The sequence below is a fragment of the Fundulus heteroclitus genome, chromosome 2 (assembly GCF_011125445.2).
Source record: "Fundulus heteroclitus isolate FHET01 chromosome 2, MU-UCD_Fhet_4.1, whole genome shotgun sequence".
In the NCBI taxonomy this organism is placed as follows: domain Eukaryota; kingdom Metazoa; phylum Chordata; class Actinopteri; order Cyprinodontiformes; family Fundulidae; genus Fundulus; species Fundulus heteroclitus.
The window spans coordinates 35,619,473-35,634,623 of record NC_046362.1 but is presented as its reverse complement, the minus strand read 5'-3'; the positions used below and the strand labels follow the sequence as shown (position 1 = coordinate 35,634,623).

General features: G+C 38.6%; 1 protein-coding gene across 4 annotated transcripts in view; it reads left to right on the top strand.

Moving 5' to 3' along the window:
- The window catches only part of cbfb (core-binding factor subunit beta), a 49,490-nt gene that overhangs the window by 2,169 nt on the left and 32,170 nt on the right, over positions 1-15,151 (top strand). For all 4 annotated transcript variants that reach the window (XM_012856687.3, XM_012856686.3, XM_012856689.3 and 1 more), the window contains exon 3: positions 9,610-9,726. In XM_012856687.3, coding sequence (XP_012712141.1) covers positions 9,610-9,726 — 117 coding nt within the window. The remainder of the gene's footprint in view (positions 1-9,609; positions 9,727-15,151) is intronic.

The following is a 15,151-nucleotide window of genomic DNA, read 5'->3' as shown; positions in this document are numbered from 1 at the left end:
AATAAAAAAAATGCTCAGTACATTTTTAAGACATATTGTAAGCATGACTGTCTTCACGGTTCAACCTCATCGGCACAAACTGTGCCGTGCAAAATTCCTTTAAGGTGAAGTTTTAGGTACTTGTGGCAGTTTTTTGTTGAAATTTGATCAGGAAGTTCTACAGGAACTTCACGGACACCTTTGTACACTGGATCTGGGAATGCCTGTGGCAACTCATTTATTTTTGATGTGCACACACACAGACAAACTGTTGGAATCCCACCTAACTGGTGCATTCATTTGCATACATTTTAATCAGTATTTTTGAGTAAAAAAAAATTTTGTTCAGTTTAACCATTACAAGACACCTAACTAAATTAGTTAAACTCAACTAATTGTTTAGATTCATTTGGTATATAATTGGTTTGTGATTATGGCGCAAAGCTTTAGTAAAATAGTGCTAATTTTTAAACATCTACCCCAACTAGGTGGTGGTGTGTGTGTGTTGGTTCCTTGGCAATCACAGGTAAGATGTGCAAATCAGTGGCAATGACTGCCTGAGGGTTAAGAAGCCCAAGTTTGATTTTGATGTTGTTGCAAAACAAGTTGAAGCTGGATACAAACTTAAGTTGTCGCTCCAACACAGAAACAGTCTCAACCACAAGTTTGACAGTTATTTGCTTTAATTAAATTGACACGTATTATTTACAATGTAACCCATCCCTGTTCTGGGCGCCACGAACAACGCATGGGAATGAGCCAACACCTTCGGCTGAATTTTAGCAAAACTATTCAATTCAACGAGCGTTGAACATAACATTCAGAAACTAATGTGCTAAATTACGGTCTAATTTATTTAATGGCTTGAATTTAGAACCCTCCAAAATGCCTTTTGATTGGTTTATTTTGTTTTGATATGAAGCCTCACATGTTGTCTTATTTTAGCTGAATTTAAATAGACGTCTGATGTCTGAATGCTGCGCTGCTCGCTCTGGACTCATGAAAGGAGCTCGGTTGTTGATGCTCCAAAGTGTCCCTGCAGCAGGAAGCAGGACTGAGACCCGTCAACTCTAACTTGTTGCCTTCATGTTCTCCAGCGTTGCTCAGCAGTAGCAGCAGCATGCCTTCAGGGCAGCTCTGTCGGGGCCGTGATTAAGGCGTCATGGATGAGAGTTTAGTGATCTGCAACAAAACGGTTTTCCCTCAGGACTTGTTTTATGGTAAAAATGAGCATTCCTTATCAAAGATCATTAACTGATTTATTGAGAAATTAAATGTTGTTTTTCTCCTCAGTAGGCAAAAGGAGAAATGGTGAGTCATATCTCATGGTGTGTGAACCTTGAGGAAAAAAAATACAATGGTGTGTTTGTTACATGGTAATAACACTACTTGTTTTTTATTTTAAAGAGAAAAGCAACTCTTGTGCACACTGATGCTCGACAAATATGACTTTTCACCATTTTACCAAAATTATGATGCTTATTGCTTGTTTGATTTTGATGCAAGACCTAAGCAAGAGTCTATAATAAAGGTAACTCTTTCACAGAACATTCAACCTTTTAGCTGCTCGGTCGTTGTAGGTGAGAATGAGTGAAACAAGATGATATTGCTGATTAATTAGAACATTAAGACCGAAACCTTTGTGCTTTTGAAAGCGTAGCTTTTTAAATTATTGCTTTACCTTCACACATGTATCGAACTGTGTTTTCTACAGCCTGTAAATGGTCTTTGTTGGCCTGTGCTGCACTAAAAGATCTTTTTTTTATTTTCTCTCTGGAGCTAGCGGCCTGCTTGTTGCTGTTGTCGCTGCAAAGGAATATTTTGTGGCAGGAGAATCACATCTGGGCCAAATCTGCCCCCCACCATTTGAAAACCACATCGCTCTCTGGCTTCAGACGAAGCCAAAATGAAGAGATGGATGGTCTGCCTTTGTCTGAACGTACGCCGCCAGTCTATGTGGAAAACGGGAGAGATTAAGAAGTGTTGCATGAAAGAGCCCAACAAGCCTGCTCACCGTTAGGCTCACAGTGTAAAACTGTTGCTGCTTAGATCATCTTTTCTTATAGTTTTTCAGTACCTCCAGGAATCAAATTGTATTTAGAAAGCACAGAATAAAGCTAAGAGATCCTTTAATTTAACTGGAAATATTTTGGAATTTTAGAATAGCCAAATTAGTTGTTTTTAAAGTCACTGTGCATTGTTAGAAGCTATACTGCGGTAGAGATTTTTCACCACATTTGTATTTTCCTGCAGAAATCCTGTTGAGAGATTTCAGAATAAGCAGTTTCTAAGATTAGATCGCTGGTGTTCACATAATGTGATTGATTTCAAACGTGCCACCCTCTTTGACATGTATGAACACATTAGTAGTGGATGAGTCAAGGCGTACGAGGATTTATTAGCAGTTTCTAACCTGCTGGAAGATTCTGTCGTAGCATTCCTGGGAATCCGCGTCTCTTTAATGAAGCGGCAGGGTGAACGCAGCGTAGAGGAGATGAAGCACTCCCTCCACCTCACCTGTCGCTGCGCACTGCTGGTCAGCTGGCTCACAAAGAAAGCAGATTCAGCTGTTCCCAAATACATCACCTTGTGAAGGAGCTCCACCCGTCACTGTTTTTAGACTAACGCCGTTTAATCAGTTGGCAAGCCACAAGCAGGTAGAGGAGGGGGGTTGCAACATCTTTTAGTGAGACATGATGCGTCCGCTCGTCCGTATTTATAACCTCCAGCTGTGACATCATGCTGCAGATTTATCTATGGAATAAACATGTCTGAGGACCATTTTTCAGTGTCATCATGCTTGGTGTGACCTTCTGTTGGACACAACGACGATGATGGACCGATAGTTATCTAGAAAACTATCAACTGGCCTTTAGTTCTGGATTCAACACAGTTTTCATTTACGTCCCAACAAGTGTGTGGTGAAAAGTTAAAACAACTGCAGAGAATTTATTTTTCTTTTGTTTTTAGCCAATTTTGCTTTCACATCATGCTGAATGTTTTAATTATTTCTAATTATATCTGATGCAGAAAAGAATGGAAAATGTTTTGTGAAAAGCGATTTATTTCTAGTGTTTCATTACTCACAAAATAGTACCACTATAACAAATTATATGTAGTATTTATATCCTCAAAAACTAGTTTGATGCTGTTAAATTACTGAGTGTCTCATGTATGATTAATGTTATTACTATTATTATTTGACAGGGTTGCACATGATGAGACGAGCATCTCTCCAAGGCAACTTTAAAATTGATCCTACCGAGACAAAGAATCCACTTCTCAACAAAGAACTAAGCAACTCTGTTTAGTGCATAAACGAACCTACTGCATATTACAGTTCATGTTTTTGCACATTTAACCTCCACATTTCACAACTGACTGCTGCATTTCAGAAAATGTTGCTTTGTGAGGCAGAAAAAAAGCTGCTGAGAAAACCTTACAGTAAAGAAACAACAGTGATTGCAGCAGTCGAGTCATAATGAGTAATGTTTCCACATAACGTTCAGCTACTGTAATGATAATGATTATCAGCAAATGTGCTCTCCTGGAATACGTATTTTGTCATACATTAGTGGTGACTTAATAATAATAAAGCAAAAGTCCTGTACAGGAAAAACAAGACAAAGCTCTACATTACGGGTCTCACCCTCAGGTACTTTAGGTTCCTGCAGTTTTTCGATGTCTCTTCTTTTAACACACCTGACTCAAATATTAGCTCATTAGCTTGACTGAATGCTAAGGAGGAGAAGTAGGCACTTCACGCAGACCCCTGCTCTACAGAGCATTAATCCATCCACTGTCTATAACTAGTTGTCTTTGCAGTGGGGGACAGTCACATACGGGTCAGACAACCATGCACAACGATACCTAAGGTCCAATTAACCTAACAGTAATGTTTTTACTGCAAACTCCATTAAGAAAGACCCCAGGCTGGGGATTTAAACACCGGACCTCCTTGCTGCAAGGCAACAGTGTTACCAGCTGAGCCTCCATGCAGCTTACTTTGAATCAGTGAAACACCTAAATCAAAGTATAGAAGAAAATAATGAAATCAACAATTTATACGGTATTGTAAATGTTTTTGTTTTGGTTTGATTTAAATATCAAGAAAACATGCCTGTCTTATATCTGTACCTAGACAGTTCAATAAAAACATTAATTCACTCACTCATTCACTCATTTACTCATTTACTCACTCACTCACTCACTCACTTTTTACAAACTAGTATTCACCAATGAAGGCAAACAGCAGGATGCTGTCAGAAACTATTTTCTAACAAATCATCAGTGTAAGAGTTCCAGTTGCGTAAATAAACACAAACATATTTACTGTTGTTGTCTTACTGATATTTTACTTCTTCCACTGACATACTGGATGCAGTTAAACAGAGCAGGGAAGAATTTATGGAAATATGGGATTTGTAAAGTTACACCCAAAATTATTCTGACTCCAGGCAGATTTTGGTTTAAAGTCATTTTTAATTTTATAAACGTGATTCTTCTGCCTGGAAGTAATGTCGACGTTGCATTTGAAAAGGAAATCGAGTTAAACATTAGGGTGATTGCAAGGAGACCTTCTGACAAAGACAAAGACAAAGATACCAGTAGAAACATGAAAATAGGTGTTTAGAAATTAGAAGAACGGTTTAACAGCTGTAATACAAACAAAGCTATTTCCCTTTGTTTATTGAGAAGGCTAGAAATACAGAACATCTTTTGATAAAATCTAAATAAAAACTAACATTCTTTTTTTACATGATTTTTTTTCTTTTGAAAGTTCTCATTTCATGGTTGATTGAAATTGATACCAAATCTACAAAATTAAAACAGTTATTCTTTTGTAAAGCATCTTTGAGTGTCGAAAAATCCCTATATAAATTTGATGTATTATTATTATTATTATTATTATTATTATTATTATTATTATTATTATTATTATTATTACATGTTAATTAATTGAAAACTATCAGTATTCAAAAAGAGAAGAACAACCATTTTTAATTGTACCAGAGGAAAAAACACTATGGCAAACTGTTTTAACCCCACTTTCTTTACGATTTGTAAACGTAAAGAAATCCAGAACAACTTTCTTCTTTAGTTTTATAGTTTAATACAATATTCTGGGTGGAACGAGTTTAAAACAGCTTGAGACGGTAAAAATTTGGTTGTAAAGTTTTGCCATAAAATTTCAGAAACCTATAGCTAAACTTTTATTTAGTGTGGTTTGAAAAGAAAAGTGTTAATTGAGATTTCAAGCAAATGGACACAGAACTGTTAGAAGTGGCATCATGTTTAAAGCTGTTTCAAGAACTGCAGAGATCTTAAATTCAAAAATATATGTTTTTGCACAGGACGAATACAACCTTTTGTAAAGTATTTCTAATCTCTCTCTCTCTCTCTCACTCACACTCTCTCTCTCTCACACACACACACACACACACACACACACACACACACACAGAGCACAACTCTAAACGTTCAGGATTGATTTGATAAATTGAACAATAATTCGAAGTAAATTATCCTCATCTCAGCTCATTAGAGATGAGTCGCTTTCTAAACTATTATTGATTTTCATGTTTCTAGGCTCACTCACTCCGTCTGCCCTTTTTATTTCATTTCCTTTCCTCTGTCTTCTTTATCTTTGTTTTCATTTTGTGCTTGTTTCCTCTTTCTGTTTTTATCCACCTTTTCGTTACATCCAGCTTGTTTTTTTCCCAGCCTTTGTCTGACTCCATTTCATCTCCATATTTTTATTCCCTCTTATTTTTCCCTCCACCTTCTCCCTCTCTTTCTTGGCTTTCTGCTCTGTGTCATCCTCGCCAGCAGTAGTAGGCAGCAAATTAGAATCAGATGGTTGTAATCCAATACTTCAAATCCAGCAGAAATGATGAGTCGGACGTTTTTTGAGTTTGTACCCTCTAATTTCTTCTCCTCTATTCAGCGTTGTTCTGTCCTTACTCTGTGTTATTCACGTTTTCTTTGACGTCCTTTCAGTCTACCATGAGGGACACATTTGACAGGGTGCATAATTCATATGCTTCCAGCTTCAGTCCCATCTCTAATGCCTTTAGTATTGATCTGTCTCAGCAACATATATCACACACAAAGACAAAAGACGTGCGCGCACAGTGAGATGGAAAAAAACTCAAATTCTCTAATTTGATTTGGCGCTTTGCTGTAATTCATCGCTTTATGACTGCAGACAGAAATGCATTCTGTTGCGTTTTCCTATCGTTTGTTTCTGTGCATCCGGAGAGAAGTGCATCACATTATGACAAGAAACCATTTTAGAGAAATCAAAGAAATGGCCGTAGCTGTGATGTGATATGTTCAAATGTTTTGGCGAGGAGGTCAAGCCAGAGGTTCACTTTGTGCTTTTGTTGTGAAAGAAAGGCAGCTAGAGAACATGACTGCACCCAGCGAGGTTGAGCGCTGCAGATTCATGACACTTTTCTTAAACAACACATCCTTTCTAAAGTATTCATACGCCTTGAACTTTTAAGATGAGAATTCCTTTATTGTCCCGTAATGGGGAAATCTGGGTGTGACAGTGGCAACACACAGACTGTTACACACAATTATCAGCAATGAAAAAGTAGGGCAAAAAAGAACAAACTAGTCTAATCTAAAATTAACTCTTAAGAGACACCAAAAGTAGAACATAAGAAAAGTTATTACCAGGGTAAATAAATATTGCACAGTGGAATTTTTTTTTTACCGTGGAGAAGGCAAGGCAAGGCAAGGCAAATTTATTTATATAGTACAATTCAGTACAAGACAATACAAAGTGCTTTACATGATTAAGATATACCAAAATAATAAAATGTAGATAGAAAATAGAATAAAAGCAAGTAGGGATAGAATGTAGTAACAAAAAAGAACATTAAAAACAGTAAAACTGTTTAACTAGAACAGTCAAAGGCAATTTTAAACAGATGTGTTTTTAATCTTGATTTAAAAGAACTCAGGCTTTCCGCACTTTTACAGTTTTCTGGAAGTTTGTTCCAGATAAACGGAGCATAGGAACTAAATGCTGCTTCTCCGTGTTTGGTTCTGGTTCTAGGTATGTGGAGTAGGCTGGAGCCAGAAGACCTTAGTGGTCTGGAGGGTTGATACACTGATAACAAGTCTGTAATGTATTTAGGTGCTAAGCCATTTAAGGATTTATAGACTAACAGAAGTATTTTAAAGTCTATTCTCTGAGATACAGGGAGCCAGTGTAAGGACTTTAGAACTGGGGTTATGTGCTCTACTTTCTTAGTCTTAGTGAGGACGCGGGCAGCAGCGTTCTGGATCAGCTGCAGCTGTCTGACCCACTTTTTAGGAAGTCCTGTGAAAACACCGTTGCAGTAATCAATTCTACTAAATATAAACGCATGGATTAGTTTTTCCAGATCCTGCTGAGACATCAGTCCTTTAATCCTAGAAATGTTCTTCAGGTGATAGAAAGCTGACCTTGTAATTGTCTTTAGATGCTTTTGAAGGTTCAGGTCTGAGTCCATCACTACTCCCAGATTTCGGGCCTGATTGGTGGTTTTTAGCTGAAGCGACTGAAGCTGTGTGCTAACTTTTGATCTTTCCTCTATTGGTCCAAATATTATTACTTCAGTTTTGTTTTTATTCAATTGGAGAAAATTTTGGCACATCCACGTATTGATTTCTTCTAGGCATTTACTCAGTGCCTGAATTGGTTCATAGTCACCTGGTGACATGGTGATGTAGAGCTGTGTGTCGTCTGCATAGTTATGGTAGCTGATGTTGTTATTTTTTATTATCTGAGCTAGAGGGAGCATGTAGATATTGAATAGGAGGGGACCCAGGATGGACCCTTGGGGAACCCCACATGTGATTTTTGTCATCTCTGATGTAAAGTTACCTACTGATACAAAAAAGTCCCTGTCCTTTAAGTAGGATTTAAACCAGTGGAGAGCTGTACCAGAAAGGCCGACCCAGTTCTCCAGGCGTTCTAACAGGATGGAGTGATCAACAGTATCAAATGCTGCACTGAGGTCCAATAGAACCAGCACGGTGGTTCTTCCACAGTCTGTATTTATATGGATGTCATTAAACACCTTGATAAGGGCGGTCTCTGTACTGTGGTGAGCACGGACGTTTTTTGAAGAAGACTCTATATACGATGATATTCAATGTGCATGATAGTGTAGCATCTTCCCGAAGTAGCTAAGGTGTGTGCATGTTGCTTGGGGATCTGGGGACAATGTAAACGGTTAATGATCGGATCAGAACCTGTGCAACCATTAGCATGATGTAAACAATTATTAAGCCCGTTGTGAGCAGCAGAGATTAACAGCAGCTAGGAGAAAGGACCTGTAGAAGAGCTCTTTAGAGCATCAACCATGCAGCAGTCTGTCGCTGAAAGAGCTCTCCAGCTCTGCAACAGCTCCATGCATTGGACCATAGTCCATTGCGCAGTTTTGCTAATTTTTTTTGCACATTTTCTCACGTTTTTGTGTATTATTTGGGATCTTATGTTACAGACCAACACAGAGTGGCCTTTGGTTAGTATATCTGGCACAGTGCTCAGATGGCTTAAATCCTATCTTTAAGATAAAATATTTTAATATTTTTAATAAATTAATTTGAGGGGTTCCCCAGGGTTCCATCTTCGGTCCCCTTCTCTTCAACATTTACATGCTTTCACTTGTTCATGTTTTCCAGAACAATAAAACATGCTTTTCCTGAGGGGCTCAAATTTTTCTTGGAAATCTAGGATTCACTTTCTTGCTGCTCTACATATTTGATACAGAACTGCTTAATGTTACACTGAGTGAATGCTCCATATTCACAAAAGTATCCATATAATGCATTAATGAAAAGAAGAAACACAAGAACTTTTATGCTGGTGAAGATCTTCACTCATACAGGTTATGATCAATCCAAAAAAAAAGTTAAAAACAAAACAACTTGACTTCTATTCTGAAGCTGAAGATGTTTCGCTTCCCATTCAGGAAGCTGGATGGGAAGTGAAACGGGTAAATACTACATGTGAATCTAAGCTCTAACGAGGCCTCACCTGCAGGTCTATGAAGCGCCTTACTACCATTTTGAATTGAGAAAGCTTCCTGGGCGAGAAGCAAAACATTTTCAGCTTCAGAATAGAAGTCCTGCTTTTTTATTTTTTAACCTTTCTTGGATTGAACAACATCATTTAAAAACAGGAAAGGGTTTACTGGCTTTATGGAATCAGAAATCATTTACTCTCTGCTGTACCTCCTGGTGCAGCATAACAATACCAACAGAGTATAGAATAAATAATGAGGTGATTTGCTTTTGTATCCGATTTACAGCTTAGTTTTTGTTGTCCTCTCTTGATAAAGGTAGACTTGGTGCTGTACTGGTTCTGTTTTCTGCTTGAAATTTCTTTCTGCCGGTCTCGATTGGTTTTTCCCTGTTGTCCATGTTGCATTTGGACAAAAACCAAAGGGAACTAAGTGATGCATCCATTGTGTGTTAAAGGAACCAGATGATTCGTGTCACTTGATCGGACACACAGATTCCAAATCCCATTCCGTCTCAAGTTCCTTTTCCTAAAAGATCCAGCAGAGTATGCTTAGATTTTGGATTTTTGCATCCATCTTATCTTCGTCCTTTCTGTATCCACAGGCCTTCGTAGCAACAGGTACCAACCTCTCCCTGCAGTTTTTCCCAGCCAACCTCCACGGAGACCAGAGGCAGGTTCCATCCAGGGAATACGTCGACTTTGAAAGAGAGACAGGAAAGGTAGGACGAATGGAAGACCAACGTCTCTCTGCTCTGCTCAATGTGATTTCTGTTTTTAACTTTTGTCACAGTGGAAAATAAATTTCACATACAAAGCTTATGAGCCTTTGCAAACACTGGATCAGAAACCAGATGGTCATGTGCTCTCAAGTCGTCAGACGTTGACGTCGCAGTTGACATTCTGGAGTTGCTAAGAGAAGAAAAGCGTTCTTCTCTGTTTGTAACTTGTAACTTTCACTTCCTACTTTCTCAAGACAATTTCAAGAAATGAAAATGGCACAAACTGTCCTGAACATACAATCTTTTGTTACATTTTTAAACCACCTCCTATCTTCTATATTTATTTTCCAAAGTGCCAAACTTTCTTTGAGTTTTAATAGTTCTCAAAAATTCTTGAGATTTTCTGAAGGAATTTCAGTGTCATAATGGGCACTGTTTTTTATTTTTTCTAGCAACTGTTTTGGTCCAGTCCTTGAACATTGCATGGACAGGATTCTTTTCATCCATTTCTCTGCAGATTTAATCATTGCTGGGTTCTTCAGCAGTGAAACATGGGTTACACCCTGGATAAGTTGGACTGACAATACAGAACCAAAGCATCAAACATGCAGGACAGACAATCATGCGTGCGCTCATATCAAAAAGCAATGCAAAACTGCCAATAACTCTAAGATGTATGTTTATTACTTTGGGGGAAAAACCAGAGAACTTGGAGAAAATCAGTGCAGGCAAAGGGAGAACATGTACGCTTATTGCAAGAATTCCTTTGAAGGATTCAAACCCAGCACCTTCTGCAAATCACTTTTTGTAAGTTAACCAATTAGATGAAAAACAGTTGATTCATTTACTTAAGTAATAGAAAGAGACCAGCGGAGAAGCTGTGTTGTTTGGGATATATATATATATATATATATATATATATATATATATATATATATATATATATATATATATATATATATATAATTAAATTAGGAGCCAGATCCATAACATTTGTAAAGTCCATAAAAACACAAAGATGATTGAAGATATTAGTGTCCAAAATACATTTGTATGAAATGTTTTGGGTATCCGGTTAAATATAAAGAGTTCAGTTTATTTCGGTTTATTTTTTTTAACAGTTAAGCGTTTAAAGCAGGGGTTTCTGTGGCTCCGCCTAATTTCTCACCCAAATATGGTCCCTCACACAGGTAACACCTTTGCTGTAATTCAGTCACACACCACAAAATGAATAAAAGCCCTGTTTTCACTGTAGCTTCACTCACAGGCTTGTTTAAGATCAAAGCTGAGCAGCTTGACGGTTTACCGGGGGGGACGCCCACTGTTCAGTAGATCAGGAATGCTGTGTTTATTTGCATGGTAATTGTCTCCCCCAGTGTGTTTGTATGTGTGCGTCATGTCCACGGACAATGGGCAGCTGAAATGAATGCCGACTGGCGGCTCATTAAAAATGCATTCTGAGGAATCGATGGACCTCCATGGCCCGAGGCTGACTGACTAATCTCAGGCTGTTAATTATTTAATACTTGTGTGTGTGTGTGTTTGTGTTTTGGTATTAACGTATGCTGGGCATTTCTGGTGTTTACCGGTGTCAGACAAAAAGCAGAAAGAACGCATCTGTGTGAAGGCGGTTTGTTTTTGTCACGTTAACCCTGTTCACAGATGCATAACGTTTTAATGAGGCCAGGAGACGTCAGTTTGAAGGAGTTTAAGAGTCCTTCTCTTGAAATAGACTAAAAGCTTCTGTCTCTGCTCCTCCGACTCACAGAAACATCCACCCTCAACAGATGTATTCAAAGTTGCGTCCATTGCTATCTATGTAATTTACCCTCAGCTTTATTAAAGCGACAGCACACAAGCAGAACATGGATTTCTGAAAGCAAGATGTTGAAGGCAGGCTGGTTGGTGGGTGGGCGGGTGTGGGTATTGTTTAGAAGAGCCTTTAATTGTGCAGATTTTCTGCAGCGCTGCTCTATCGGGATCTGGTTTCACACACACTGATCATGATCCCTCCGGACTCCCCTGCAGGATACTGCTGTCAGGCCCAGGCAAAGATCCTGTGTACGCAACTTTTTCTCTTAATTAACGTCACAACTTAAACTCATTAACTGATGCTCACCCCTCTGATGCTGCAGGTTACTTAGTTTATATGTTAAACTTAAACAACTTTGCACTCGGTGAGAATACTTAAAGTGCCATTTCAGTCCATTAGAAATGCAATTACTGATAAAAAAAAGTATGCATGTGAGATTAAATGATAGGACTATGGAAAAATCCTGTTAATATTATTAAAAATACAGAAATATCTAGACATCTGCCTAAGCATTTTTGACTTGTTTTTTAATTTAAAATTATTAAAATTAATATTAAATTGTACTTGTATTTCTAGAGTCAGACATATTACAATTTTTAATTGTTTACTTCCAGAGAGAGAGAGAGAGAAAGAGAGAGAGAGCTTGGTTACATCTTGACACAGACCAACAGATCCAGACAGGAGAGCTCAGTCTGTTTGTCATGTTCCTGTCAGCTGTCGTTTACAGTAGCGCATCTCTGCTGGTTTCCCGTCGTCGTTCTCTTCTGGATCTTTTGAGGCAGAAATGTTATAGAATTTTGTCAACAGTGGTAGAAATACTGGCTCCTCTTCCCACACTTTTACCTTTGCCAGGCCTCCATGCCAAGTCCCTGGAAGGGAAGCGTAGTGGACGCCTGGTTAGGCTGAAGACCTACGTGGCTTTTGAGTGGTTCAGATCCAACCTGACAGAAATGACATTCTGTGTCAACCTGGGCAACTTTTCTGGTCCCACAGGCTTCAGTTCCGGGGCCTCTGCTTTTTTTTTCTGCTTTCCTTGAGCTTTATTTTTTAGAAAGTGCTTTCATTTTTATGCCAATGACTGTCAGGTTCAATTTCCCTTTAACGAGAAGGGTCCCTCTCCATGCAGGGACTTGATGAAGTGATCCTGGATGACTCTTAACTTTCTTAATTGACAGAAAGAAAGATGCTTTGGTTTTTAGTGTCCAGTGGGTCACCCCTCTGCAGAGCTTGGCCCTTGGGCTCAGAAAAACCTGCTGTCACTAACCTTGGGGTGAAAATAGACAATGATTTTAATCTTGACAGGCCGATCAGTTCAGTAGTAATCCATGAAATTCAAATACTGTTGCTATGTCTCACGGACATGCCTGTCTTGTCTCCAGCTGGTGCAGAACGCAGCCACACATCTGTTAACTGGTACAGGAAAGCGACAGAGCACCTAACTTTTAGTCTCACTGCATGGACTGCCAGTTCATTTTATGGTTCATTTTAAGGTTCTTTTATTTGTTTTTAAATGGCCTTGCCCCACCTCACCTCTCTGAGCTTTCACAATAACAACACCCCTCCTGCTCACTCAGGTCAGCGGGCCAGTTTCTCCTGAAGCTCAGAGTGGACAGAGCTTTCTCTGTGGCAGCTCCAAGGCTTTTGGATTCACTGCCAGAGCACATTAGACCGGCTTCTTCGCTGTGTGCTTCTAAATCTGCTCTAAAAAACTTATTTTTCTCACCATGAGAGAGAGAGAGAGAGCTTATTTTGTTTGTCCAAGTTGCTTTATAACATCTTTTATGTGTCTTCTTGTCTTTGTGTTTTAATGTGATATCAGTTCTGCACTGTGGTGTCAGTTGAGCTGCGTTTAAAGGGCTTATAAATAAAGACAACTTTACAGAACCCTAATTTTTCTGTTCTGTGCAAAGGAATTTTTATGAACACGTGCAGAGAACAAAACGTTATTTGTGTTCAAATGAATAAGAGTTTATGAGAACTTGTTAATCAAGTTAAATTGTTAAAATGTTTCCCCTTATTTTAGTTTTCTACTACTTGGGGGATTTTGCATAAACATCCACCGTTTTTTTTTCTTCTACTCTGGGCTTTTTTTTCTGATTTGTTCATGTTCCCGCCATACATCCCCCACTCCCTCCCTCCCTCAGTCAGTCCCGTCATCCCTCCATCCGCTGCCTTCCTCCCCGCCTGCATTTCCAAACACAGATGGTGCCAAACCAGACAGGCAACACGGCCAGGTTAAACTTGGCAGCTGAATATAAATGTGTGTGTGTGTGTGTGTGTGTGTGTGTGTGTGTGTGTGTGTGTGTGTGTGTGTGTGTGTGTGTGTGTGTGTGTGTGTGTGTGCGTGTGTGTGTGTGTGTGTGTGGTGCAGCAGCTAATGGGAGCCAGCTGTGGAGGAGGTTCACTCAGAGCTGCTAACGGCCAGCAGACCTCACCTCTGTGGAGGACACGAACTGAATCAGACCCACAGACCTTCTCTCACCTTAGGAGATTCACAGGGACTTTAAGTGACCAAATCGTCACATTATTAATGGTTTAGTTGCTCTGATTTGTGGGAAATTATTAGTCTTTTTTTAATCTACCGCTAACTGCTATGTTCCATTAAGACACTATTATTAATCTGTCTTAATATAACTCTGTTAAATCATGCAGCTGATTATCGCTCTTTTGGTTCTGGTTATTTTTCAATATGCTTCTTGGGGGGGATTTTTTATTTTTATTCTTCAAGCAAATAAAGAGCCAAAGGAAAAGGAATGTGATCATGGCTGTTAGTCTCTCAGAGGGGACACTCAAATAGGATTCAGCTGAATTTAATGGAAGATGGTGGAAAATTACAGCGAGTAAAATATTACAAATGTAAATGTTTAGGTGCAACTTTGTCTAGTCCCTTTTACCAAAATCTATCCCTGGCTTCTTTTTTTGTTTTTCTTTATGTGGATTGAGGTCGGATTCAGGTTAAACTGTATAAAATAGTTCTCATCATGTTTAAGATTAAATTTTGTAGCTTTTAAAACAGGCTGTTGTGAAGAATGTTAACCTGATTTCTCTTTAGCAATCTACCAGCACGGTTCTCAATCTTTGGTTCAAAATCAACTGTCCTACCTTGGGTAATGGTACTCATTGGAATTTTTTTTATTAATTAACACAAATGTTTTAATTATTTACGAGAAATGGGCATAGCTCTAATAATCACCAACAGGCAACAGATTAACTGTTTATCAAGATCTTCACCAGAACCTTCTTAAAAATAAAGAGCAGTTTTGAACAGCTTTCAGCTGCTTAAGATGCTCCGAACTAGCATCTCATGATGACATCAAATCCAGTTTAACGGTTTTCCATTTCTGAGACTGAAAACCAGTAGGATTTTATAATTGATATTCTCAATGACCAAGATTACTAATATGAACCGTACAAGAAAATAACAATGTATATATCTTCATGTTGTACTTTCCAGCCCTGCAGCAACATGTTACCTAAAAGCTAAATATAAAAGTGTTATTGAGTGTATGGATGACTTGATGAAATCTAAATGAGCTGCCGTACAGATTAACTGCTTTACATCATGGTCATCTCCAAGTATTAGATGGAAAGCGGCCAGATTGAAATTTGACA